Source organism: Lacerta agilis, chromosome 14, assembly GCF_009819535.1.
Source record: "Lacerta agilis isolate rLacAgi1 chromosome 14, rLacAgi1.pri, whole genome shotgun sequence".
NCBI lineage: Eukaryota > Metazoa > Chordata > Lepidosauria > Squamata > Lacertidae > Lacerta > Lacerta agilis.
The window spans coordinates 827,308-851,731 of NC_046325.1; the positions used below are offsets into that span (position 1 = coordinate 827,308).

At 53.4% G+C, this 24,424-nt stretch overlaps 1 protein-coding gene across 3 annotated transcripts; it reads right to left on the reverse strand.

Annotated features, from left to right (window-relative positions):
- Positions 1 to 1,534: 1,534 nt before the first annotated feature.
- ACHE (acetylcholinesterase (Cartwright blood group)) lies at positions 1,535 to 22,552 on the reverse strand. 3 transcript variants are annotated; one of them, XM_033169622.1, is made up of 5 exons: positions 22,439 to 22,552; positions 7,736 to 9,258; positions 6,392 to 6,558; positions 5,772 to 5,914; positions 2,717 to 2,820 (listed from the first exon to the last, which is right to left on the reverse strand). In XM_033169622.1, exons 2-4 carry the CDS (start codon positions 9,232 to 9,234, stop codon positions 5,805 to 5,807), a joined length of 1,776 nt encoding a protein of 591 aa, XP_033025513.1. In that variant the 5' UTR covers positions 9,235 to 9,258; positions 22,439 to 22,552; the 3' UTR covers positions 2,717 to 2,820; positions 5,772 to 5,804. The 3 variants fall into 3 exon arrangements, with proteins under 3 accessions (XP_033025511.1, XP_033025512.1, XP_033025513.1); XM_033169620.1 differs by lacking the exon at positions 5,772 to 5,914 and having other exon boundaries at positions 1,535 to 2,820; XM_033169621.1 differs by lacking the exons at positions 5,772 to 5,914; positions 22,439 to 22,552 and adding an exon at positions 21,368 to 21,460 and having other exon boundaries at positions 1,535 to 2,820.
- Positions 22,553 to 24,424: the final 1,872 nt, after the last annotated feature.

Here is a 24,424-nt window from a genome sequence, read left to right on the forward strand (position 1 = left end):
CACACATGTGCCCACCCACAGGTGGAGAAGGTGGGGTACTTATTTGTCTGAGGCACCTATCTTGGTCGCCATGCAGGGATGGCATTTTATCCGAGTTCCTCCCGCATCAGCTGCTGCAGAGGGGGCAGCCTCTCCAAAGGCGCATGCTGGGTTGTCAGGATCTCTGGCACCCCCAGAACAGGTGGACTGAAAGTCCCTTCGTGGTCGCCAAAGCAGTTATAAAAAACAGGGATCGCCTTTTCAGCTCAAACCCAATCGAGTGACTTGCACACCCTCAATGTTTGCTCACCGGTCAAAGTAAAACTAGAGACACTGTTTTAAGGTGTGGGTTTTGCAAGCTCATATGGGTTTGTTTTCTGGGTTCTGTGATACTGGATGTACAGTAATGCAATTATTTATACCTAGTGCACTTATTTCGTTTTTCTTATATCACTCCCATCAGCTCCGGCATCATGTGGCCCATACTGGCTGGGGCTGATGGGAGTTGCAGTCTGAAAGTGAAGGATGGTGCCAGGTTGGGGATAGGCTGCTCTGAGGGCCTTCCAAGTGCGGAGGTGAACTGTGGAACTCCCTGCCGCCACAGGAGGCAGGGAAGGCCAGCAACCTGGATGGCTTTAGAAGAGGATCAGGCAAATTCGTGGAGGAGGAGAGAGCTATCGATGGCTCCTACCCACGAAAAGCTGGCCATAATTTGTGAGCCTCTGAATCCCAGCTGCTGGAGACCACAGGAGGGAAGAGTGTTACTCTTGCACTCGGATCCTGCTTGTGAGTTTCCCGCAATAAGCATCTGGTTGGCCGCTGTGAGAACAGGATGCTGGACTTGGTGGGCTCTTGACCTGATCCAGCAGGCTCGTCCTATGTTCTCACGAGGCAGCAACTTAACTTCTGTGTAGGAGCCACAGGAGAGGACATTTTTGGAGGGAGTGGGGTTCTTCTTGTGGGCTTCCCAGAGGTGAAAAGTATTTTAAAAGGCAAGGTATGAACCCCATGGAATACTGCAAGCTGTCTGCTCAGCCACTATGAGAAAGAAGGTGCTGCGCCTCTGCATAGCTCCGTCCTTATTTCAGGCATCATGATATATTGGTACTGTATATTGCAATGTTTAGCTGGTGATATATTGCGATGCTGAAAACAAGATATCGCCCAGCCCTGGTCTGAACCCGCTGGCTGCCTCTTCACCTTCCCAAAGAATCATAAGATTTCTAGAGTTGGAAGGGAGTCCCCGAGGGTCATCCAGTCCAACCCCCTGCAATGCAGGAATCCCAGCTCAAGAGCCCCAGACAGACGGCCACCCAACCTCTGCTTAAAGGCTTCCAAGGAAGGAGAGACCCCCGCCTCCCAAGGGAGTCCGTCCTGCTGTCCAACAACTTCTTTCTGTATTATCTCTCAGAATGATCTATCTAGTACTTACTCGAAGTCAAAAAGAGGTTGGCTGGTTTCCTTCTGGCTGAGCATTGCTGCCTCATACTGCCTGCCCACCCAGCGCCCCCCACTTTGCCCTCCCCGCCCATCACAGACACACACAGACACCGCACCAGGTTAACTCTTTTTATTGGGTTTTGCAGGAGTTCACACACAGGTCGGAGTTCCACAGGTGCTGGCCATGCAGGCAGAAGAGGTGGGAGGCTGGGGGCAGGGAAGGGGGGCAAACTGACTTGGGGGGCCCCCAGCTCTCCAGGGGTCTGCGAGTGGGTCTTTCTCTCTCTCTGTTTCTGAAGGGGCCCTTGAGTCATGGGGTTTGTCCGGAGGTTGGGGCTGATAACAGGGACAGCAGGTCAGTTGGGCTTTTGGGGTGTCGGGGGGGGGGTGGAATTGGGACAGCAGTTGCTTTGAGGGGGGGCTAGGCCCTGGAGCTGGCCAAGGCTCTACGATAATAAGTATTTGGGGGTGGGCTCTGAGGACGCTTGGGGGCTGGATTCCCTTGAGGTGCCTTGTGACATGTGTGGGGAAATCAGAGTGCATGATTGTGGGGGGGGGGAAATGCATGTGGAGGGCAGGGAGTGTTGCCTGTAGCTCCGGTCGCTATACAGTCCAAATATAGATATATATTTATATTTATATTTATATATATGTGTGTGTATTTATTTATTTATTTATCAATCACACACCCCCTTTAAATAAACATTATATACAAATCACAGCAAAGAGTCAGGAGTTGGGGTGTGTGTGTTCCCAAACAGCAAAGGGGAGGACCCATAGGGGGTGGTGGGTTCAACGAGTTTGGGGTGCTACGATGGGGTGCCAGTTGGTAGGGGGGTCTGGAAACTGGTGACCACAGGGACCATGGAGGGGTGCTGTCTCCCCCACCCCAGTACTGAAGCAGTAGATCAACTTGCTGCCCGGTTTCTGTTTCTGGGGGTGGTGAATGTGGGGGGTGTTGGCAGGCTGGGCCAGCTAGATTGATGGGGGCGCCCAGAGGCTGGAGGGGCTGCTTGTGTTGGTTGGCTTGCGTTGATGGGCACAGCTCTTGGCTTTTGGCTGGACGGGTGGTCAGACGGAGGGGGGGAGGGAAGTTGCACGGGGAGGGGTTCCATTAGGGATGCTCAGATGGGCTGGGATCCAGCTGCACTGAAAGGCGTCTGGGTTGTGGTGAGTGTCACCAGAGGGGCTGGGGGCTGATGGGAGGGGGTTTCCTTGAGCTGCTTGGCGTGTTTGACTGAATGGAGTTGGGGCTGAGGGGCGATTCCCCCTCTGCGCATCACAGCTCTGAGCACCGGTCCTGCTTGCTGTAGTGGTCGAACTGGCTCTTCCAGTGCATCATGTAGGCGCTCCAGAGGTGGAACTCCAGCTTCCACTGGCGCTCGGCCTCCTCGATGTTATCTGGGGTGGAGCAGGCGCGGAGGGAAAGCAAGAAGGAGCAGAAGGGAAGAAGGAGAGACAAAGGAGGAGGAGAAAGGAAATAAGAGTTAAGTGGCAGGAAGAGCTGCCAAGAGGGCAAAGCGCATCTGCGGGGTGGGGGGGGTGGGGGCAAAATGCAGACTCACCAGGCTCCAAAGCCCCCTCCCCATTGCAGAACCCCGGACTCCACACCTGGGGTCAGATGGGGACATGGATGTGTTCCTCCATCTCTTTTGTCAGCTGCCTGTCCCTCTGTCTGTGGGGAGTTTTAGGGACGCATGCCAAAGGGTAGATGGAGCCACCCAGCTTCTCTCCTGACTTCATCCTCTCGCAATGACTTTCCTTCCAGTACTAGGCTGACACCTCTTAGGGATGCTGATCCCTTTTTCCTCCTTCTTTCGTCCTCAACCTTGGAGAGGAGGTGACATTTGTGTCTCTCCTGCTGGGATGGAAGAGGTGGTCTGGCCCAAAGCACCTCCACCTCAAATGCTGATTTCCCGTGATAAACGTAGCTTTTTCAGGGGGTTGGGCTAGATGACCCTTTGGGTCCCTTCCAGCTCTACAATTCCATGAAACGCAGAGTCTCTGTGTACAAATTGGACAGGGGATTTCACTGTGGCAGAGATTTCACTGTGAAGATCACCTTTTAACTCCACCTTTTAACTTTTCTCCAAAGCAGCCTGCATGACTCTGTCCGCCCCCAATTCTATCCTCACAAAAACCCTGTGAGGGAGGTTGGCCTGAGACGTAGTAACTGCCCCAAAGTCACCCTGGTGGGCTTCATGGCTAGGAATGCAATGCAGGACCCCCGACTCACGAGTCCCTGACAGGCAGCCATCCAAGCTCTCCCTAAAAAGCTGCAATGAATCCTAGAATTGTAGAGTTGGAAGGGACCCCAAGGGTCATCCAGCCCAACCCCCTGGAAGGCAGGAATCCCAGCTGAAGAATCCCTGAGAGAAGGCTAATCAACCTCTGCTTAAAAGCCTCCAACGAAGGAGAGTCCATGAAGGGGTGGTGTACAAATTTAATAAATAAAAGAAAATAAATAATAATAATCCAGCTCTCTAACTGGCAGGAGGCAGCTTCCCTTCCATCATGCACCTGCTACTAGCCTGTGGAATGCACTGCCACTGGATCTGAAAGGGAGGCTGTTTGATTTTGACTCAGAGCTCTGGGGCTGGGAGGGGGAGTCTTTGGGTGGACCAAGCAGAAGATTTATTGAGAGTGGGGGAGATGCACTGAGGACACCCGTGTGTAAGAAAGAGGTGGTTAGCATTAGCAAGCCAAAGACAGCTGTGGCAGCATTGCGGTTAAGAGCATGATCTGCGGGCCAGGAGCTCGGAGGTTCATAACTCAGCTCCGTTTATTTTCTGGGCTGAAGGATGGACGTGTCTCTCTCTCCCTCTTTCAAAATGTATCTATCTGTGATCTATCTATCTATCTATCTATCTATCTATCTATCTATCTATCTATGTGCCTTGTCTCTGAACCCCATCATACGGCCCTGACTCCTTGGCCAAACGAAGGGTGACCCCAAACTTCACATCTAACACACTCCCCACAACCAAGGCTGCAGCCACATCTGCAAACAGCAGTTGGCATTCATGTGGCCCCCAAGAAGCCCCTGTGAAAAGGGACCTGGGGCCACAGCCAGGCTGAGAAAGGGATCACCCATCTTGGAATGAAGGCCCCCCCCCCAAATCTGTGTGCCTATAAGTCCAGCAGAACATGGAACATGTTTCCTCCTGCAGCCTCTCCTTTGACCCCCAAAGGCTTTCCCTGAACCCCCCCCCCTTTGCAGACACATTATGCACACCCCCATGCACCCGCCTCTTCACCCCCCCAGCCCCAAATCCCCCAGCTCTGTTTTTCCCCTCTGGTCATGCAGTTGGAAAGCCGAAGGAAAGAAAGCATCTCCCACCTGCTCCGTGCCTCGGTTCCCCCCAAAATGCAAAGCGCCAAAGACTGTGTGTGCTCGAAATTATTGATTCTTATTGCAATTCCCCTAAACAAGAGACCTCAGGAACACACAACCCACAAAGTTTCATGCATGTCAATGTGTAACGAGAACAACTAAACACCAGACAGGAGCAGAACCATAAAACCATTGAAAACGAGCTATACAGACACACAGAGAGACCCTGACCCATCCTGACACTGTTCCTGAACCAGACATTTGCTCCAAGGTGGGTGGGAGGTCTGGTTTGGGGCGCATGGGCAGGGGGTGCTGAGCCCCCTCACACAATGGCTCACCTCCCTGCTGCTCCCCCCCCCAAGCTTTTCTCAAAGTCAGGTGCTGGTGCTGAGAAGGGGGGTGGACAGAGAAAAGGTGGGAAGGGGCTCAATGTCTCCCAGTCTGCCTGCTTTGCCCTTAAAACCAGAGACACCCTCCACTCCATCCTGCTGCAACTCTTCTGCCTGGGTGGAAACCCTCCACTCAGCTGCCGAAATCTGAATTTGCGTTCGTGTGTCCTGCTCCCGAAATCCAACTGTTCTACACCAATCCCAAAGGGAAAGCACTGCTGGGCTGCCTCTCAGGGGTCCGAATGCTGGTTCTGGGACAAGCAGGATTGTCACGGAAGAACTGCGGGGCTCAGTTGCCTAGACGGCTCATTCCGGTTTGCAGTACACCACAAAATCCATGCTGGATCGCTCACGGGTCTTTGTCTCCCAAAGTCAATCCTCCGCAGTGCCAAAAGGGCAGCCTGCCTTTGCTGCCTGCGGGCTCCTGTGGGGCTGCGTGCCCAGTGAGTCCCTGCCTACCCCTCTGCCCTTCTGCTCCCACGACGCCCCTGGGCATAGGCCCCTCTTGACCTCCCGGTCCATGCATAGCAGCAGCGGCAACAGCGGCAGCAGCTGGGCTGAGCCCCCCCTACCCCCTCAGCCAAGGCCCAGCCCTCCGCCAGTCTGCGGCAGGCAGCAGCGGCTTCCACCTGCTCCTTCTCTCAGTGTGATCCGTGGGGCGCTCAGGACAGGAGGTGCCATGGGGGGAAGAGGAAGAGGAGGAAGAGGACCACCAGTGGGGCGGAGGGCCCCTTGGGCCCCCAGCTGGACTCAGCACAATGCCTGGAAGTCTCTACAAGGGAGAAGAGAATGAGGAGTTAAACCCCTGGGCAAAGGGGAGAGAGGGGTGTGTGGGGTGCAAGACCCAGCTCCATACTTATTGAAAAAGTTGCCATATCCCCAGATTGCAATGGTGGCAGGGAGGGAGGAGGCAGCCATGGTGGCAGGGAGGGAGGAGGCAACTCATCACCTTCTGCTGTGGTAGTGAGAGGTCAGTTTGGTCAAGACAGAGAGAGAGATAGAGAGGAGGTTGGAGAAGAAGGTCTTGGTGGAAAGGGGTGGGAAGTAAAAGATCAGATTTGGGGAGACTTGGCGGGTGGGGGGCAGTCAAGGGGCCGGCTGAAGAAGACCTGGGGAGGGGGCTGGATTTTCTGCATCTGTTTCAACGGAGTGGCCCAATTCCTGGGCTGGGCTGTGTTGTGTCTGTCCCCCCCCCCCCGTGTCCCTGCCCACTTTCAGCAGGATCCCCCCACCAGGGGCCCTGACCCACCGGTCACGTTGAGGAGCTTGGGGAGGAAGTGGTTCCAGAAGGCGCAGATCTGGGCCCGGAGGCTGCGGTCGGTGCTGAGCGGCTGCGTGTTGAGCTTGACGTACTGCTGATCAGACAAGTTGTAGACGGGCCAGGACTCCTCCTTGTCCGAGGGGTCCGTGGGGTTCCTGCGTGGGGATGGTGGGGGAGAGAGAGTGAGCGGTCAGTTTATGGACAAGCCCCCCCCCCCCAGTTCTTGCACCAGCCTCTGTGCTTGGGTCAACCTGGCAGCAGATGCGGCATTTCGTGTGTTTTTACTTTGTATTTTTATGCAATTAAATGCCCTGAGATCCATGGATAGAGAGAGGTATACAAATTTTAACAACAACAACAGTCATACAGGGCCAGGACTAGCCCAGTATTCTGGATTAGTGCTTCGTTGTCCTTTTAAGTCCCGGCTACTGGCTCTCCTCCTTTCCCCTGCTGTGGGTTTGAGGTGTATTGCGGAGGGGGGGTCAGTCTGGATGATGCTTTGAGTCCCTTCCAAGCCTTGGGGTCCAGGACCCAGGGAAGGTTAGAATTTTATGGCGGATTCTGTTGGTGAACTGGTCAGACATATTTCTTTGTAGCACAATGACCTCAACATCCCAAAAGAATCGGCCAGGTTGCAAGAGCTGCAACTACGTGAGGGGGCCCTCCAGGCTGATGGGTGGGCCTTCCCTCTAGTCCCCTCACCAAGGAGGAGCCAGAGAAGGTATGTGAGCTGAGCTGGAAGCAGCCCAGAAGCTGGAGACACAGAGACTTGCTTGCTCTGTGCAGGACGCAAAGCTGAGACTAACCGAGAAGCAAGATCCGTTGAGGTCTTAATACTGTGAGTCGCTCCATCATACACCCATACATCATACACTCCCCACTCTCTCACTATATATAAGGGTCTGGTGACTTCTGTTTCAGTGTATCTGAAGAAGTGTGCATGCACACGGAAGCTCAGACCAAGAACAAACTGAGTTGGTCTCTAAGGTGCTACTGGAAGGAATTTTTTTTATTTTGTTAAGATTAAAAACAGTTCAAGAAAGCCACTATAAAATAAGGTGGGGCCTAAAAACTTGCACCTCTAGTGCCAAAAGGCAGGGCAAAGAGGTACAGTATGTCTCCAGCATTCTCCAGAAGCTGTGCAATGAAGGGGCCAGGTGCACCTCTGTGGGGAGGGAGCCCCGCAGCTTGGGGGCTGCCACAAAGAAGGCCCTCCCCTGCATCCCGCCACCCCCTGAGTGGGGAGGAACTTTTGCCCCCTTTCCTCCCTACCTTGGAGCGCAGCCTCCTCCCTTCTCTGCCCCCACCTGCCCCCTCCGCCAGCCTCGTTACCCTGTGCGGGCAAAGTTGACCCAGTAGCGCATCATCCTGCGGCTGAGCTCCTTCTCTTCGGGGGTGTAGTTGAGGCTGTCGTTGAGCGGCAGCCCAAAGATGAACTCGATCTCGTAGCCGTGCGGGACGCCCATCCAGAGCGGCCACATGAGGTTGGAGGCGCGGTGGTCAAAGAAGTAGGCGTAGACCTTGTTGCCGTGCTCAGCGTAGCGCCGGGCAAAGTGCATGGCGGGGCAGATGACGTTGTGGTCGCCCACGATGTCGTCCATGGCCTCCCGGTTCTTCTCGCGGTTGTCCTCGTCCTCCCAGTCGGTGTACTGCAGCACCACGGCCTCGGCGGCAATGTCGTTGGCGTGCGGCACTCCGATGCGCACGCCGTCCAGGAAGTCCTCTCGGCTGATGAGGCTCTCATTGTCCTTGCTGAAGCCGGGCGCCCCGTAGATGAGGAAGTAGGTGCCCTCGTCCTTCACCACGCCCAGCAGCACCTGCGTCTCCTTGAAGTTGCCCGTGCTGAGCATCGCCTCAGGTGTGTCCGGGAAGAAGTCCCCGTCAATGACGGGCACGAAGGAGAAGCGGAAGATGCTCTTGTAGGGCAGCACCGACCACTCCTCGTCGACCAGCTCTTGCGGGTGCTTCGTGCGCAGGCAGCTCACCAGCTCAGAGTCGTTGGTGAAGTGGCAGCCTACCCGCTTGCCCAGCAGCGTGGCACGGCGGCGGCTCTCTGCCGGTGTGATGGTGGCCCACGGAGCGTTGGCCGTCCCGCTTTGCAGGATGGCCCGTTGGAAAAGGGGCCGGCTCTGGGCCGAGAGGAGGTGCATGCTGACCGAGGCACCGCCAGCGCTCTCGCCAAATATGGTGACAGCCTTGGGGTTGCCCCCGAAGAACTGGATGTTGCTCTGTACCCACTGCAGCGCCAGGCGCTGGTCCAGCAAGCCCATGTTGCCTGGGGCCTCCTGGCTGCCCAGCAGGGCCAGGAAGCCAAAGGCGCCCACCCGGTAAGTGATGGAGACCAGGACCACCTTCTGAGTGTAGGTGAGGAAACGCCCGTCGTAGACGTCCAGCGAGGACGAGCCGCTGTAGAAGCCGCCTCCGTAGATCCAAACCAGGACGGTGGCGTTTTTGGGGCGGGGAGAGGGCACCCAGACGTTAAGGTAGAGGCAGTCCTCGCTCATGTTGTGGTTGGGGTTCCACATCTCCGTCCCATGGAAGCCAGGGTAAGTGTTGTCCACTAACTGGTAGCAGGCATGCCGGTAGGACGAGGCGTCCAGCTCATGGCTCCAGGGCTTGACCGGCTCCGGGCGCAGGAAGCGGCGTGGGCCCACGGGGGGCTCTGCAAAGGGGATGCCCAGGAAGGCCGAGACCTGGCCATCCAGCACCCTCACACGGATGCCACGCACCCGCCCGGTCTGGGTGGCCACCAGCAGCTCATCCGCCTGGGCCAAGCCCACGAGGAAGGCCAGGAGGAGGGGGAGGAGGGGCTGCAGCCGCGAGGTGGGCATTGTGCCAGCCTGCCTGGGAGGCACCTGTGGGAGAAAGGGGAGAGGGTTAGAAGAGGCCTCTGCCTAGCCGCCCGCAGTTGCCACAGAGTCAGGGCCCGGCCTGCCCAGCCCTTCTTCTGCTGTCTGATAAAGGGAGTGTGCAGGCTGATATCAGCGCAGGCCAGGCCACGGGGAGGAAGCGGGGGCTGAAGGAGAAGGGCGAGGCCCTGGGTTCAAGTGGAGGAGCAGGCCCAGAGCCTCCAGCTCAGGTAGGGAGCCTGACACTCAGCTGTGCCCATCAACCGTGTGGATAGCTCAGTTGGTTAGAGTGTGGCGTTGATAATGCCAAGGTTGCGGGTTCAATCCTCATAGGCGACAGCTGCATGTTTCCTACCTCACAGGATTGTTGTAGAGAACAAATGTGTGAAGGAAGGGATCAAATACAACACCTTCCACAGATAAATGGAATGAAATAAAATTTTAGCGTAAGGCTCCATTTACAGTAAAGGAATGAACACTCCACATGTTCCCTAAGAAATGGCTGGCTGTGGAAGCATTGCAATTAAATAATTTAAAGCAGATTGCCGACCTTTTCCTTCAAAATCATAGGAAGGGTTTCACATGCCAGCTTCACTATTTCCTTCATTTGAGTTCAAACAGGACTCAAACAGGACTTTTGCGCCAACACACCAACACCATTTTTAATTGTGCTCAAAAAATAAGGAGGGTTGGAAAAAGGAAAAGTGGGACATTCTGGGATCAAATCAGAAACCGGGACACTTGGAGGGTATGCCAACGTGGGAGTCAAAAGACTCGCTTTTCCACTAAAAGAAGCCAGAAGCCCCCACTCTCCGGTGCCTCGGTGCCCCCCATCTGAGAAGCCCTCTTCCCCTCCTTCAGCCCCCCACCTGGGAGGCGGTGGGTGGGTGTTTAACTCAAGGTCTTTCTAGGGGGTGGAGGAAGGAATCCAGACCCTCAGTGCCACCCGGGATGGGTGAGGGTGCTGAAGCCACAGAGGAGGGGGGGGTGGCAGATGCCTGGGTGTGTGGCCTCTCTGACACCCAAGATTTGTGCTTTTTGTAGTCCCACCCTGTTCTTGTGAACATAATAGGTTTCAGGCATGGGGAGTCATCCCCCCCACTAGCCTTTCAGAGTCCTCTGTTGACACCCTCAAGCCTTTGTGTATTTAGACATCCAGAAAGCTTTCTTTGCTTAAGTGCCTCTCCAAAGGCTGCTGAGAAAGGTTAGCAGTCGTGGGAGGAAAGGAGAGGTCTGCTACGGATCAGTGACTGGTTCAGAAACAGGAAGCAGAAAATAGGAATAAAGGGGGCATTTCTTCACAGAGCGTGGTGGAGTCCCCCAGGAATTGATATCGGGATGAATCATAGAATTGCAGAATTGTAGGGTTGGAAGAGACCCCCAGCGGTCATCGTCCAGTCCCCTGCAAGGCAGGAATCTTAGCTAACCTCAACAGATGGACATCCAACTCTCTGCTTAAAATCCTCCGTTGGGTGTTTGCTTATAAGCCACATAGAGAGCGAAGCCGCCAAGTTTGCTGGTGATACCAAATTGCTTAAGGACCTCTCAAATAATAGATAGATAGATAGATAGATAGATAGATAGATAGATAGATACAGTGGTACCTCGCTAAACGGATGCCTCGCTAGATGAAAGACATTCGCTAACGAAAGGCTGACTCGCAAGACGAATTTCCCTATGCCTGGGCTTGCCTTGCATGGCGAAAAATTTTTTCGATTCCCCCCCCCCCCCCGTCAAACCGCTCTTCCCCCGTTGGTGCTTCGCAAGACGAAATTTTCGCTCTACGACAGCACTCGCAGAACGAAATAATTTCGTCTTGCAACGCACCACTGTAGATAGATAGATGATACTTTATTGTCATTGTACGCAGTACAACGGAATTGAATGCCACCCCCTATTTACAGCCACATATACGCATTTATACATTTACAACCACACATACACATACATACCATCCATCATGACTCCCCAAAGATCATATCATTTGGTTACAGCATTTAAAATAGATATAGCTCTTGGATAAAAACTGTTTTTTAGTCTATTCGTTCTTGATTTAATTGGGAGGGGCAAGACGGCAAATGCAATTCAATGTAAGCTTCAACATCCGCTTCGTTGGACTGGTCATGTTGTGCGGGTGCCTGATGATTGTCTTCCAAAGCAACTGCTCTATTCCGAACTTAAACATGGAAAGTGTAATGCTGGTGGTCAACAAAAGAGGTTTAAAGACCCTCTGAAGGCAAATCTTAAAAAATGGAGTACAGTGGTACCTCTGGTTAAGTACTTAATTCGTTCTGGAGGTCTGTTCTTAACCTGAAACTGTTCTTAACCTGAAGCACCACTTTAGCTAATGGAACCTCCCGCTGCCGCTTTGCTGCCAGAGCACAATTTCTGTTCTTATCCTGAAGGAAAGTTCTTAACCTGAAGCGTTATTTCTGGGTTAGCGGAGTCTGAAACCTGAAGCATATGTAACCCAAGGTGCCACTGTATAAACACTGACAATTGGGAAACCCTGGCCTGCGAGCGCTCCAGTTGGAGAACAGCCTTTACCAAAAGGTGTCACAGGCTTTGAAGACACTCGAACTCAGGACGCAAGGGAGAAACGCGCTAAGAGGAAGGCACACTTGGCAAATCCACACCGGGATCAACTCCCACCCAGAAAGCAATGTCCCCACTGTGGAAGGAAGGACGTCTGGATCCGGAATTGGCCTCCACAGTCACTTATGGATTCATTGTTAAAACCGTGTTTATGGAAGACAATCTTACTATGAGGGAAACAAAATAGAAAATTCTTTCCAGTAGCACCTTAGAGACCAACGGAGTTTGTTCTTGGTATGAGCTTTCGTGTGCATGCACACGAAAGCTCATACCAAGAACAAACTCAGTTGGTCTCTAAGGTGCTACTGGAAAGAATTTTCTGTTTTACTATGAGGGATCACCAAAGAAGAAGAAGAGGATGGCCACCTGCCATGGCTGCTTTAGTTGAGATTCCTGCATTGCAGCGGGTTGGGCTAGATGACCCTGGGGGTCCCTTCCGACTCTGCTTGCCCCTGGGAGGGAAGAGGACAAGAAAGAACCTTTTGAATCCTCATGAAAGAAAGAAAAACCTCCCGAGGGAGCAAGCGATGGTCCCCTCCATTGCCTGAGGAGAGGGGGGAGGGGCAGCTCTTCTAGCACTTTCCATGGAGAGGAAAAAGGCGGGAAAAGGCCTCAGGCGGAGGGAGGCCTGGCTGCTCCTCCTCGGCCTCTGCTCAGTCTCCTCATATCCCGGCCTGTTCTGAGGAGAAAAAGGGTCCCCTTTCTGAGGAAAGTGTCTCATTTCTGAGGAGGAGAAGCATATCCTTAGGAACAACCCATTTGTTTTATTTATTTTTAACTATTCACCACTTGATCACAAAAAAACAAGAACCCTCGAAGCAGTTTACAAAGGAGAAAGCAGTAAAACTGAGAGAGATTCACAGGTGTACTTTGAAACTTCCAAATTTGAAATGCTGAAATAGATTAAGATTTCCTCAGCTTTCACTCCTGGCGCTCCTTAGGTTCCTCTTCCCCAGATACCTCAAGCCCCTCAGATGGACGCTGAGGAAGGAGATCCCGAAGGTTTCCTGGAGGGAATCTCTGAGCAGCCCCTCGGCGTATTATTAGTATTATGATTTTGATTATTATTCTATATTTATGGTATAGCCCGCTTTTCCCCCTGGTGGTCAACAAAAGAGGTTTAAAGAGTCTCTCAAGGCAAATCTGAAAAAAATGCAGTATAAACACCGGCAACTGGGAATCGCTGGCCTGCGAGGGCTCCTGTTGGAGAACAGCCTTTATTAAAGGCATCATGGGCTCTGAAGACACTCGAACTCAGGACGCAAGGGAGAAATGAGTGATCGCCAAAGGAAGAAGAAGAAAAGAAAACAGCCCAGGAAGGAGGGGATTTCTCATAGGCAGCCGCAATGTACAGAGTCAGATCACGGATCCCTCAGGCAGTGGGTCTCTCCCAGGCCTTCCTGGAGAGCAAGTGCTCTAACCACTGAGCCAAGCTCCCCTTCCAGCTCTGCAGTTCTGTGAACTCACTGGAAGTCCCTGAGCTTCCTTGTGGATCAGAAGAGGGTTTCCATAAATATATATACAGGTCTATTGCCACCCAAATTCTCCCCCGTGGACCTCAGAGGTGGGGTCACCATTCCGCGTGGGGCCAGGGAAGGAGTGTAACAGAGACCCCAAGCATGCATTATGTGGGGTGGGATTCGGATGCCCACTTTCTATTCTGGGATGTCCTCCCAGCAGCTGCTCGGCTATTAAAAGAAACCGGGTCAAAAATAAACCAGCTGGCTGTGTGTGATATGGGGAGACCGGGGGGGGGGGTTGGATTCATTTGCTCCGACCCATGAGGTATCCTAATGCGCTGGCACAAAAGGGTGGCAGGTGGGGCGAGGGCATATGTGTGCCCCCTGTTGCGGAGGGCAGAATCAGCCCTCCTGAGGCTGCTGGGGAGACAATGTTGGTTTGGTCCCTAGAGTTGGGGGGGCATTGCACATAAAATGGACACTTGTTCCCCTTTCTTCCAGCAGGGCCATGGGGGGGTTCATTGGGGGGGGACACACACACACAGAGCAAAATATCCCTGTATTCCTGCCAGGATGAAGTCAGGTTTGCAATGACAGCCTTTTTTTGCATTTGGGTGTTGATCTGCTGCAGCAGAATGTCTCTGTTGTGGGTTTTGACTGTGGGGGGGGGGACAGAAGATGGGGGGGTCAGTCTCCTTGACAGTGCCATCTGCATCACTCGTCATGCGCCTGTCAGGAAACCCTCCGGCCGGAACTAATGCTTCCCTTGCCCAAGGATTAGCAAGTGGAAACCAAACCCTGTCATCCGAGTGCCAGGGCTCACGCTGGCAGTCACTCCTGCAGTTCAGCAGGGAAGGAGACACTTCTCTCCCTCCCCTCCTGTGACTCCCACCCCAAAGTTGAAACAGGAGCTGGAATCAGGGGCAGTTGGAGGCCCCTCACCCTGTCTGTGCCCCAGAGAGATCTCCCGGCCTGCTTTTCGGAGAAACTAAGGTGCCCCTTATCTCGGCTGCCAGTCTGTGCCCTCCTCATTGAATAATTGAAAAGCAGCATTGAAAGGGACCCCAAGGGTCATCTAGCCCAACCCCCTGCTTCCATCTTTCTCTTCCTCCCCTCCTCCCCGTTTCCCTGCCTCTTTTGAGTGGGGGGGGGTGCTGTTCCTTGCCCCCTTCCCGTAACACTTTCTCGAGGACTGCAACCTTGACCTCTGCCAACCTCAAGCCTTCCAGGTGCTATGGATTATGACACGCACACCCCAAGAGCCCCCTGGCTGGCACAGCCAGCAGCCAGGGATAGTGGGAGTTGCAGCCCCCCACCAGCATCGGGAGGGTGCCACCTGTTGATGGGGCACCCCAAAGGAATTCGGCAGAAGTCGGCTCCTTCCTCTCACCTGCCTTGTCTCTCCTGGCTCTGCTGCTTCTGTTTGTCTTCCCTGAACCTCATTGTCACAGAGTCACAACTCGCTGTCCTGCCCTCCTTTGTTGCTACTCTCATCACGTTGCCTTCTAATCCTGTCCTCCAGAAGTGCATGCAGCCCTTCCCTGTTTTGTGTCACCTGCAGACTTGATAAGTAAATAAACAGCAGAAGTGGGGGAGGGGGGCACCCAAGATTATCACCCAGGCCTTTGGGCCCTTGCCAAAAAGAGAAGAAGGGCCTTCTCACTGAGTGGCAGCAGCAGCACATGCCTTGCAGGCTGAATGTCTCCGGTGCAATCCCTGGAGCTGGCTGGGCCAGGGGGTAGGAGGCCCACTGCCTCCCTGGAACCTGTACTTGGAGGCTGCATACCAAGGGTGTAGGGCATGCAGAAATTGGTGCATTTTCATAGTTCTGTAATCCTGGGCTGGGGAACCTACGTCTTGTGGGCTCCATGCAGCCTTCAGCCCAATGCCACGTGTAGCCTGCAGGGGTGGGGTGGCAGAGAGACAGACGGGCGGGTGGTCCTACTCTGCAAAATCCACCAGCTGCCACTTGCAGGGGTCTCAGCTGGCTTCCCCTGAGCCTTTGCTAAGAATATAATAACATGCTTCTGGGAACTAGAGGAGCTGCTTCTGAAACGTGTCATTCTCACCTCCCAATAGTCATGGCTTTAAAATGTCAGGTTTTCGGGTCACTGCTCCCTCTCAATACCCCCACAACTCCCTTCCTGTACCTTATCCAGCTCTGCCCACTGAAAGGAAGTGAGCCAAAGAGGTTATATTTGTGGTTTGCTCTTGGAAGCCTTTACTAGAGGCTTATCCTTGGCTGGGGTCAAGGAGAGCATTTTCCTGCATGCAGAGCTCTCAGAGTCTTTGCAAAGGGGCCCCCTCTTGACTTCCCTGGCTAGCAAAAGTTGGACAAGGACATGATGCACTCGATTACGGAATCTGGTTTTTTGTAGTTCAGAATTTGGAACCTGGCCTCTTGCCTGCAAGTCTGCTTCTGGCCTACACATTACTGCAGATGATACAAAAGCAGGAGGGACTGCAAACTCCAGGGAGGACAGGATGAGATCAGGAGCAGCAGGGGAAGACAAGATGCTCATGGCACCTTCAGAAATGAGGGCCAGAAGGTGGTCTTGGCACAGCTCCAGGCACATGGCGCTTGCTGATGCGCTCCCTGCACTGTGAGACATGGTCGCATGTTGAGGCCTCCAGCGGCTGTTTGCCATTGGCAATTCTATTTCAAGTATTTGTATCCAGCTTTTCTTACAAGGTGGGATTCAAGGCGGCTTACATCATTACTTTTTGAGGTTTGTATTTTAAGGGATGCTTTTTCTTTTATACAAGCTCCTTTGGTGACTGCTTTCATGGCGTCCCAGAGGAGGAGGGTTGTTATGTTGTCTACGTCATTGTCTTTAAAGTAGTTTTGGAAGGTTTTTGAGAGACTCTTGATAATTGGTTTGTGGTCAGTATGGGGCTAAAGGACCACAATGGGGGGTGTTTGTGTTTCCTCTCCTAGTTTGAAAGAAACTAGGTCTGTGATCCTGATACAGTCAAACCTCGGTTGTTGAACGTAATCCATTCTGGAAGACCGTTCGACTCCCGAAACGTTTGACAACCAAGGATCAAAGGGTGGTCAGCAAAGTCAATAGAGGGAAAAAGGGGGGGAACTCCTCAAAAGCCATTTGGCTTTCGAAAATTGTTTGAAAACTGGAGCAGTTACTTCTGGGTTTTCAACATTCGGGAGCTGAAATGTTCCAAAACAGAGGTGTTCAGGAGCTGAGGTTTGACTGTATTGCCGATGGTTTTGTGTGTGTGCTTCCCCCCCAAAAATTGGGGATCAAAGTTGTGAAAACAAGGTAGTTAAAAGTAGGAATTAAAATACACCAAAGCACATTTAGAACCTGCAATTAACACTGGTAACAGTGCAGTGCACCTTAGTTTCCAAAGGAAATGAAGGAGGGAGCCAGTCTGGTGTTTCTTGGGAGGGAATGCCACAATCTGGGAACAGCCAGAAAAGCCTCTCCTTGTCGTTCTTCCACCACTGACCATGACTCTGATGTTGGTGGGACCGACAGAAGGTGTTCCCTGAGAGTCTTAGCACCCAGGGCAGGTTCGTAAAGGGAGACAGACACTTCCAAGCCGCCTGGCCCCAATAAGGTTCCAGAGTGTGTTGCTTTCATTTGATTCACACAACAGGAAAGCACAAGCATTACACTGGAATAGCTGGGCAAATGCCTCCTTGTCCCTCATGGCCGTTCTCTGATGGGTTCCATTTTGGCCACACGCCACCTCTGAGCCACATTAAGGACACCCGGTGTGCAGGATGAGGCCTTCTTGGGAGCTGTCTCACTTGTCTGCAGCTCCTCCCCTGCTGGGACCTCACCAAATGTGAAATGTGGGAAGGGAGCTGGGATGCGAATGCTCAAGGCTTGCCTTTCCCTCATTCCTTTAGTTTCATAAGTGTTTGCTGGCATTCTTGACGAGGCTGGAATTTTTAGAATCGGGTGCGTGAAAGAGGCCCTTTCATGTGTGGGTTGGGCGGAATCTGGGAGATGGAGGACAGATCAAAGGAAGAGCCTTCTCTCTGCAGCATGTCATGAAAATGATGGAATTCCAGAAGATCAGGAGGACTGCAGGGTTGGAAGGGACCCCGAGGGTCATCTAGCCCAACCCCCTGCAATGCAGGAATCCCAGCTAAACAATTTCCGATCAACGACCATCTGACCTTTGCTTAAGAACTTCCGATGAAGGAGAAAGTCCAGCACCTTCCCAAGGAGTCTGTTCTGCCATCAAATTGCTCTTGCTGTCGGAAAGTTCTTCCTAATATAGTGTTGTCTGCCAATTTAAGAGCGGATGGGGGAAATTCATGGAGGGAAGGGCTATAGGCGGCTATTAGCCATAAAGGCTATGTACTGCTTCCCGTATTGGGGGCACCATGCCCCCAAATGTCACTTGCTGTGGGGCCCCAGCCAAAGATGGCTCCTGCGTTGTCTTGGAGCATCTCCTTCAGCCACTGTGAGGACAGAATATTGGACTTGATGGGTCCCTTTTGGTCTAATCCAACAGGCTCTTCTTATGTTCCTGTGGAACCTCCAAGTCCAGAGGCAGTTTATCTAGATTCCCACTGTGAGAACAGGACTAGGTGGGCCTCCTTTTGCCTGACCCAGCTCTGCTTACGGTCTTCCTTACAACCAGGGCAGTGTTTCAGTTACTTTGAGATTTACAGAAAGCCACCCACCCACTTGTCTTTCAGAGAAGAGCCTACCGGTAACCAGGTGGGTCCCCTTACATTAGCTCACTCCAGCCAATGAACTCCTACAGATTTTAGCTTTGGAAACCAAACCTGCTGCCTACAGCCTAGAAGAGTGTGGAGTGGGGGCTGGCTCCTGTTCCTTGAAGGCAAAGCGCTCTGCATATGCCCAGAGGCAGCCTGGCACTGCTATACATATTCCAAACATTGAGATTCTGGACTGAATCCCTGGAGCATCTCCATCTCAGCCCTGGCTAAGAGTGGAAGAGGAAGGGCTTTCTGTAAACACAGCAGGGAAATCCTCTCTCTCAGGGAGTGGGGGCAAACAGGAAAGAGACTCTGCCTGTCCCTGGGGTGCGGAAGTTGTGCTGCTGCAAGAGGGGTCAAGCTCAAGGATGGGAGGTGTTTGCTTCCTACGCAAGGCACAGGATACATACCCTCCAAGTTTCCCGACTTTCCAGGAACAGTCCCAGAATGACAGAAGTCATCCCAGTTACTGATTTGATCGCAGAATGATGTCCCATTCCCCCTCCCCTCCTCATCTCAGAGGACAATTGGAAGTGGTGTGTAGATGCAAAAACGGAGTCCTGTTCAAACTGAAGATAAAATTCCTGCACCAAATGAAGAAAACAGTGAAGCTGGTGTATGAAGCCTTTCCTATAATTTTGAAGGAAGGTGTTTCCAACCTGCCTTAAATTCTTTAATTGTGATGCTTCAGTAGCCAGCCGCTTCTCATGTTCTTTTAGAAGAAATGACTTTCTTATGGCTTTCTTTCAGACATGGAAAGAGAATTGTTTGATCAGATAAAAGAAGATGTTAATAAGGCAGCTTCTCAAACTTATAAAAATAACAACTTAATTGCAGAGGCTGTGAGGCAATTAAAAGAGGCGAATACACAAACCACCAAGGTGGAAATGGTAGAGAGAAATACAAGGGAGAGTAAGAGGAGTAGAAGACAAAAATGGTATTATATGTGAAAAGATTTGTGAGGCTTTGACCGTGATAGAGGAGAAGCAGGAAGGGAAGGCAAAATGCGTAAGAGGTGGTGGCAATGTATAATTATTTAAAAGGCCTGGGAAAAGACGTATAAAGATTTGAAGAGCATGTGGGAAATGATTAATGTTTAAAAAATTGAAGTGATGATATTGAGATGTACAGGACTCAGTGGACTCATTGAGCGAAATACTTTGTTCCTGTACTTGAGAGAGAATCCCAGGCCAAGACCAGCCAGTTCCTCCGCCAAAGAAGATAAAGATATACTATTGAATAGACTATTGAACCATGCAGGACAACTTAGTTAATCTGAAGCCAAAGAAAGAAGGACTTTGAGTTTAAAAAGGGGGGCAAATGTTCAAAGAATATCTTTTAAGTTTGTGTTTAGACATTTACATTAGTATAACTTTTAAAAGTAACTTGTAATAAGATGAAGAAGGTTTTAAAATTGGATTGTTAAGAATATAAGGTTCCACGGACATGCATAAATAAGCTTAATGTAATGGAACCAAGTAGTGGCATTTTTGGAAAACTAATAAAATGTTATCCCGCCCCCCCCCCAAAAGCAACCAGCCACTTCTTAGGAAACACAGGCAGTGTTTATTCCTTTATTGTAAATTGAGCCTGATGCTGCAGTCCTCAGCATTTTTACTCAGAAGTAAGTCCCACTGAGTTCATTAGGATTTACTCTCTGGTATGTTTATTACTGGGAGAAAAATGATAACAAACATAGACAGCATCTTAAAAAGCAGAGACTTCACCTTGCCGACAAAGGTCCGTATAGTTAAAGCTATGGTTTCCCTAGTAGTGATGTATGGAAGTGAGAGCTGGACCATAAATGGGGCTGATCGCTGAAAAATTGATGCTTTTGAATTCTGGTGCTGGAGGAGACTCTTGAGAGTCCCATGGACTGCAAGAAGATCAAACCTATCCATTCTGAAGGAAATCAGCCCTGGGTGCTCACTGGAAGGACAGATCCTGAAGCTGAGGCTCCAGTACTTTGGCCACCTCATGAGAAGAGAAGACTCCCTGGAAAAGACCCTGATGTTGGGAAAGATGGAGGGCACAAGGAGAAGGGGACGACAGAGGAGGAGATGGTGGGACAGTGTTCTCGAAGCTACCAACATTGGTCAAACTGCGGGAGGCAGTGGAAGACAGGAGTGTGTGGCATGCTTTGGTCCATGGGGTCACGAAGAGTTGGACACGACTAAATGACTAATGAATGTCCAGTGGCACCTTAGAGACCAACTAAGTTTGTTCTGGGTATAAGCTTTCATGTGCATGCACACTTCTTGAGATACAGTCATATCTTGTATGCGGGTTGCGAACGGCGCGGGTTACAAAAGCGCCGAACCTGGAAGTACCAGAATGGGTTACGTCCGGGTTCGGCAGTTCATGCATGTGCAGATGCATCAAATGACGTCATGCGCAGAAGCGCCAAATTGTGACCCGTGCATGCAGAAGCGGTGCTGGCTGCAGGTTGCGTTCTGCTCAGGATGCGAATGGGGCTCCAGAACGGATCCCGTTCGCATCCAGAGGTACCACTGTACACTGAAACAGAAGTCACCAGACCCTTATATATAGTGGGAAGGTGGGGTGGGGTATTTCTCAGAAGGGTAGTAGGAGATGGGTGATTTGACTCAATGGGTATGGTAAACCCGTTGACGACTGTTAACGACTGCAATTAGAGCTACAGGAAAAAGCAAGGAATGGTATGCAGATGACAAAAAATAGCATATGTAATGAGACAAGAATCCAATATCTCTATTCAGACCAGGTCTCTCCATGGTTTTCATTTTAGTAATATGTTGTAATTCAGCAAGTTCTCTTACTGCTAACATTTTATTTCTTTCCATTTATCTGTGGAAAGTGTAGCACACAATCCCTTCCCCTCACATTTTTTCTTTACAATGATCCTGCGAGGTAGGTGAGGTGGAGAGGTTGCACTTGGCTCAAGGTGACCGACTCTCTCCGTGCAATGAGATCAAACGCAGGAGAAGCTTCCGGATGTGGAATAGGATGTCCCTATGTTCATGGGGAAAATGTTGGAGGGGTGGGAGGGGGTAGGAGACTGAGTCTGCATGTCTGGCTGGGGGTGGCAAGTCTGGTGTGTGTTTAGATGCTCCTGGGTGGGGGAGCACATGCCTTCCCCTCCCCACCACTGTGGCTCCTTCCAAGCATTTGGGAGAGGGGCAGATTTAGCCTGGATGCTTCTGGGACACCCAGCGGCCCCCCCCACCCAGCCTGGCCAGGCTTTTAATAGCTCTCCCCTCCCCCTCCTTCCTTCCTCCCTCCCTTTGATTCCTGCAGCTGCTCTGTTTGCAAACAAGGGGGAGGTGGCCATAGAGACAGCCTTGATGTGAGGGGGGGGATGCGCCCAGCCGGACCCCCTCACCTCCTGCAGCAGCCAAGTGCAACTGAGCGCATTAAGGGCCGCATCTGGCTCCGGATGAGCGCCTGGCTGGATTGCGACCCACCCGCTGCTCCTCACAGCGCCCCCGCGGATGCGCAGGCGCACAGGCAGAGGACTCCCTTTGCACCAACGGAGGTTCCCAGGCCCCCACCCCGCCGGATCTCCCGACAGCCTCACCCCACCTGGGAGAAGCCAGGATTTCCCCCCCCCCCGCCCAGCTAATGATTTCCCATCAGAAGATGCCCCTCCCCTGCATATCCAGCTCCACGCTCTACATCTCTAAGGTGCTACTGAAGGAATTTTTTATTTTGTTTTGTAGGGGAGTGTTGGGGTGTGTGCGCACTCTACACACTCTCAGAGGTGTTTGCTCCAAGCATGAGCCCCCACCCCCGAAACATTCTGGCCTTGTTCAGCCACCCGCCTCCCCGGTTGGGAAAACCCCCCAGGCAGGACGTCCTCCATAGCCCCCACAAACACAGGCCAGGTGCTGAGGAAGGGGAGCAGGCAAGGGGCGATGGAGAAAGAGGGATAGAGAATGGTGGGGGCGCTGGGGGGGGGGAGAGACAAGGAATAGGAAACGTGGGGGGTAGGGGTAGAAGATGACTCAGAAAAGATGGGGCTGGAGCCGGAGGGAGCTGTGCGTTGGAGGACGGCGCGGGGGGGGGGGATTTGGAAAACAGCTGCCAGGGAGGAAGAGTCGGAACCTCGGCCCCCACCCCTCCCCGGCACGTGCCAGACTGTCACGGGCGCCTCCGACCGACCTCCACATGGGGGAAGAGGGGTGCTGTAATTTCCCAGGCCTGCCCCCCCTCCCCATTTCCAGTCCGGCCTGAGATCAGGGAGCCTTTTTTGCGGAAGAGAGCGATGACCAGATTTGGGGAAACACGATTTGTGGGCGGTGGGGGGTGGAGAAGGGATGCTGAGGCGTCTGCGTCAGAGGCGCCCAGGCTGATGGGCCGAGGAGGGAGCCCTTTCGGGGTGTCCTTCGGTCCACTGACCCCCCTCCCTCCGGGGAGCCTCCACCTACGGGCGGGGGGAGCAGCTGCCCCTTACCTGGGCCGAGGAGGAGGAGGAGAACGAGGGCGCCGCTGTTTCTGGCTCCGCTGCCTCTGCCGACTCCGGGCTGGCGGCGGCGGGGCGAGAGCAGCAGCAGCAGCAGCAGAGGCGCCCCCCCAGCCCCGCCTGGCTGGCCCAGCCTCCCCACCCCGCCGGGCGGCGGCCAGAGGCAGCAGATCTCGCGAGCCTCACCCCCCCCCCCAGCCCAGGGCTCCCCGTGGAGGAGGTGGGGGCAGCGGCTAAGCCGGGGTCGTTCCCACGCTGGGGAAGGGGCAAAAGTCCAGGGGCCCCTCGGAGACGCCCCGTCTATTTTCCTCCCGCCCCTTCCAACGAAGCAGACGGGCCTGGGCGGGGCTTCAGGCAGGTGTCGATCACGGGGATCGGAGTGCTGGGACCCTCAAGCGCCGCTTCCAACGGGAGACCCCCGGCCAGCGCCCTCAAGGTGCGTCTGGTTGAAGAACGAAGAACTTGTGCGCAACGCTAGCCTTCTGGAGCTTCGCTCGAGGACCCCAGCCCTCCACCCCAATCCTCTTCTTCTGTAGACCTCAGAATTGGGACCACCCGCCTTGGGTTCCTTGGAGGGAAATCACCGACCTTCTCCCATCCCAGTAAAAGTTCCCGGGGCGTATTGCAAAAGATTGCCTCGTAATGATTTTGTTTTGTTTTACTTTACAGCACGTGCAAACCCCCGGGACCCCGAGAATCGCCGGACTCTTTGGGAAGCGAATTCCAGGAGTTCTGGGCAGCTACCCGCCAAGTGAAGATTTGGGGGTGGCGGCACCATAAGCCCCGAGGGTCCGGCCGAGAGGGGAGGGGGCTGCCGGTTCCTCGCAGGGATGAGGCCCGATTTTTATCTCCGACAGTCCGGGCATTCCGCCCACCCACGCACCCCAATTCTCCTTCTAATGACCTCATATACCCCCTCGGCCCCATCCCGCGACAAGGCCTTCCTCGCGCCAGCTCCGGGGGGGGGGAGGAAGAGTGTGCCCTTGAGCGCGTGCAAAGTGCCTTCCGACCAGCAGCTTGGAGCCCCCGCCCCTCTCCTTCGGAGCATCCAGATATCTCCGCCCCCCCATCTACTCAGGAAAGAACCCAGGAGTTCCGGCTCTCCCTCTCCAGCACCTCCGCCGGGTGGACAGCGCTGCGCTGACGTCACTCCCCCCTCCCCATCGCAAGCCGGGCCTGGACTCTGCCTGGCCGGGATCCCCTTCACGGCTATGCCGGGAGGGGAGCGCTGCTGGCTGTGGGAGCCGAGCGGGGCCCCACAAAGGGCCGGGAGGCGGCAGAGATGGACCCTCGGGGGTATTTTTAGCCGGCGATGCCTGGAATCCGGCAGGAGGGAGGGGAGGGAGAAAGATCCGGTTACGGGGAGGGCTTGCAAAACGGGCTCGCGCGGCTGCCACATGCACGCGCGCAAACAACCACCACGTCTCTCCCCCACCCCCACCATCCAGCCAGTTCACACGTCCCAGGGGACTGAATCTACAAACAGTACCCCGACGGCCAGCAGGTGGCAGCAGCGCGTCGGTTCCCCCCCCCCCCCGGGGCGCCGGCAGCGTCCACACGAGCAGACCCTCTATTTGGGCGGAGCAGAGAAGGAGGTGACTCTAAGGCTGAGTTCACACGATGCCTTTGAAGCACCCCCCCCCCAAGGAATTATGGGCACTGGGGTTTCCCTTCACAGGGTTACAATCCCCAGCAACTCTTCAAATCGCTGAATTGTACAGTTGGTCATCTAGTCCAACCAGCTGCAAACTGTTAGCAAACTACTGTGCCCAGAATTCTTTGGTGTGTGCTTACTTTGCATGTGCTTTTAAACTGTCAACCGTGTACACATCCCAGGCTGCCTCCTCCTCTTCCCATTATTATAGAATTTATACGGAATTGTAGAGTTGGAAGGGACTCAAAGGGTCATCCAGTCCAACCCCCTGCAATGTGCCTGAAGACTTTGCCTCCGTGTGGCGCTGTGACTCCGGCCGCATT

Bases quoted from the DNA above. Each gene is read 5' to 3' on its own strand.
- ACHE (XM_033169620.1), bottom strand. From the start codon at position 9,234: ATGCCCACCTCGCGGCTGCAGCCCCTCCTCCCCCTCCTCCTGGCCTTC. The intron at 6,559-7,735 runs GTAACGAGGCTG...ATCCCCACGCAG, and splicing joins GTCAACTTTGCCCGCACAGG to GAACCCCACGGACCCCTCGG. The intron at 2,821-6,391 runs GTGGGTCAGGGC...GCTCCACCCCAG, and splicing joins CAAGCTCCTCAACGTGACCG to ATAACATCGAGGAGGCCGAG.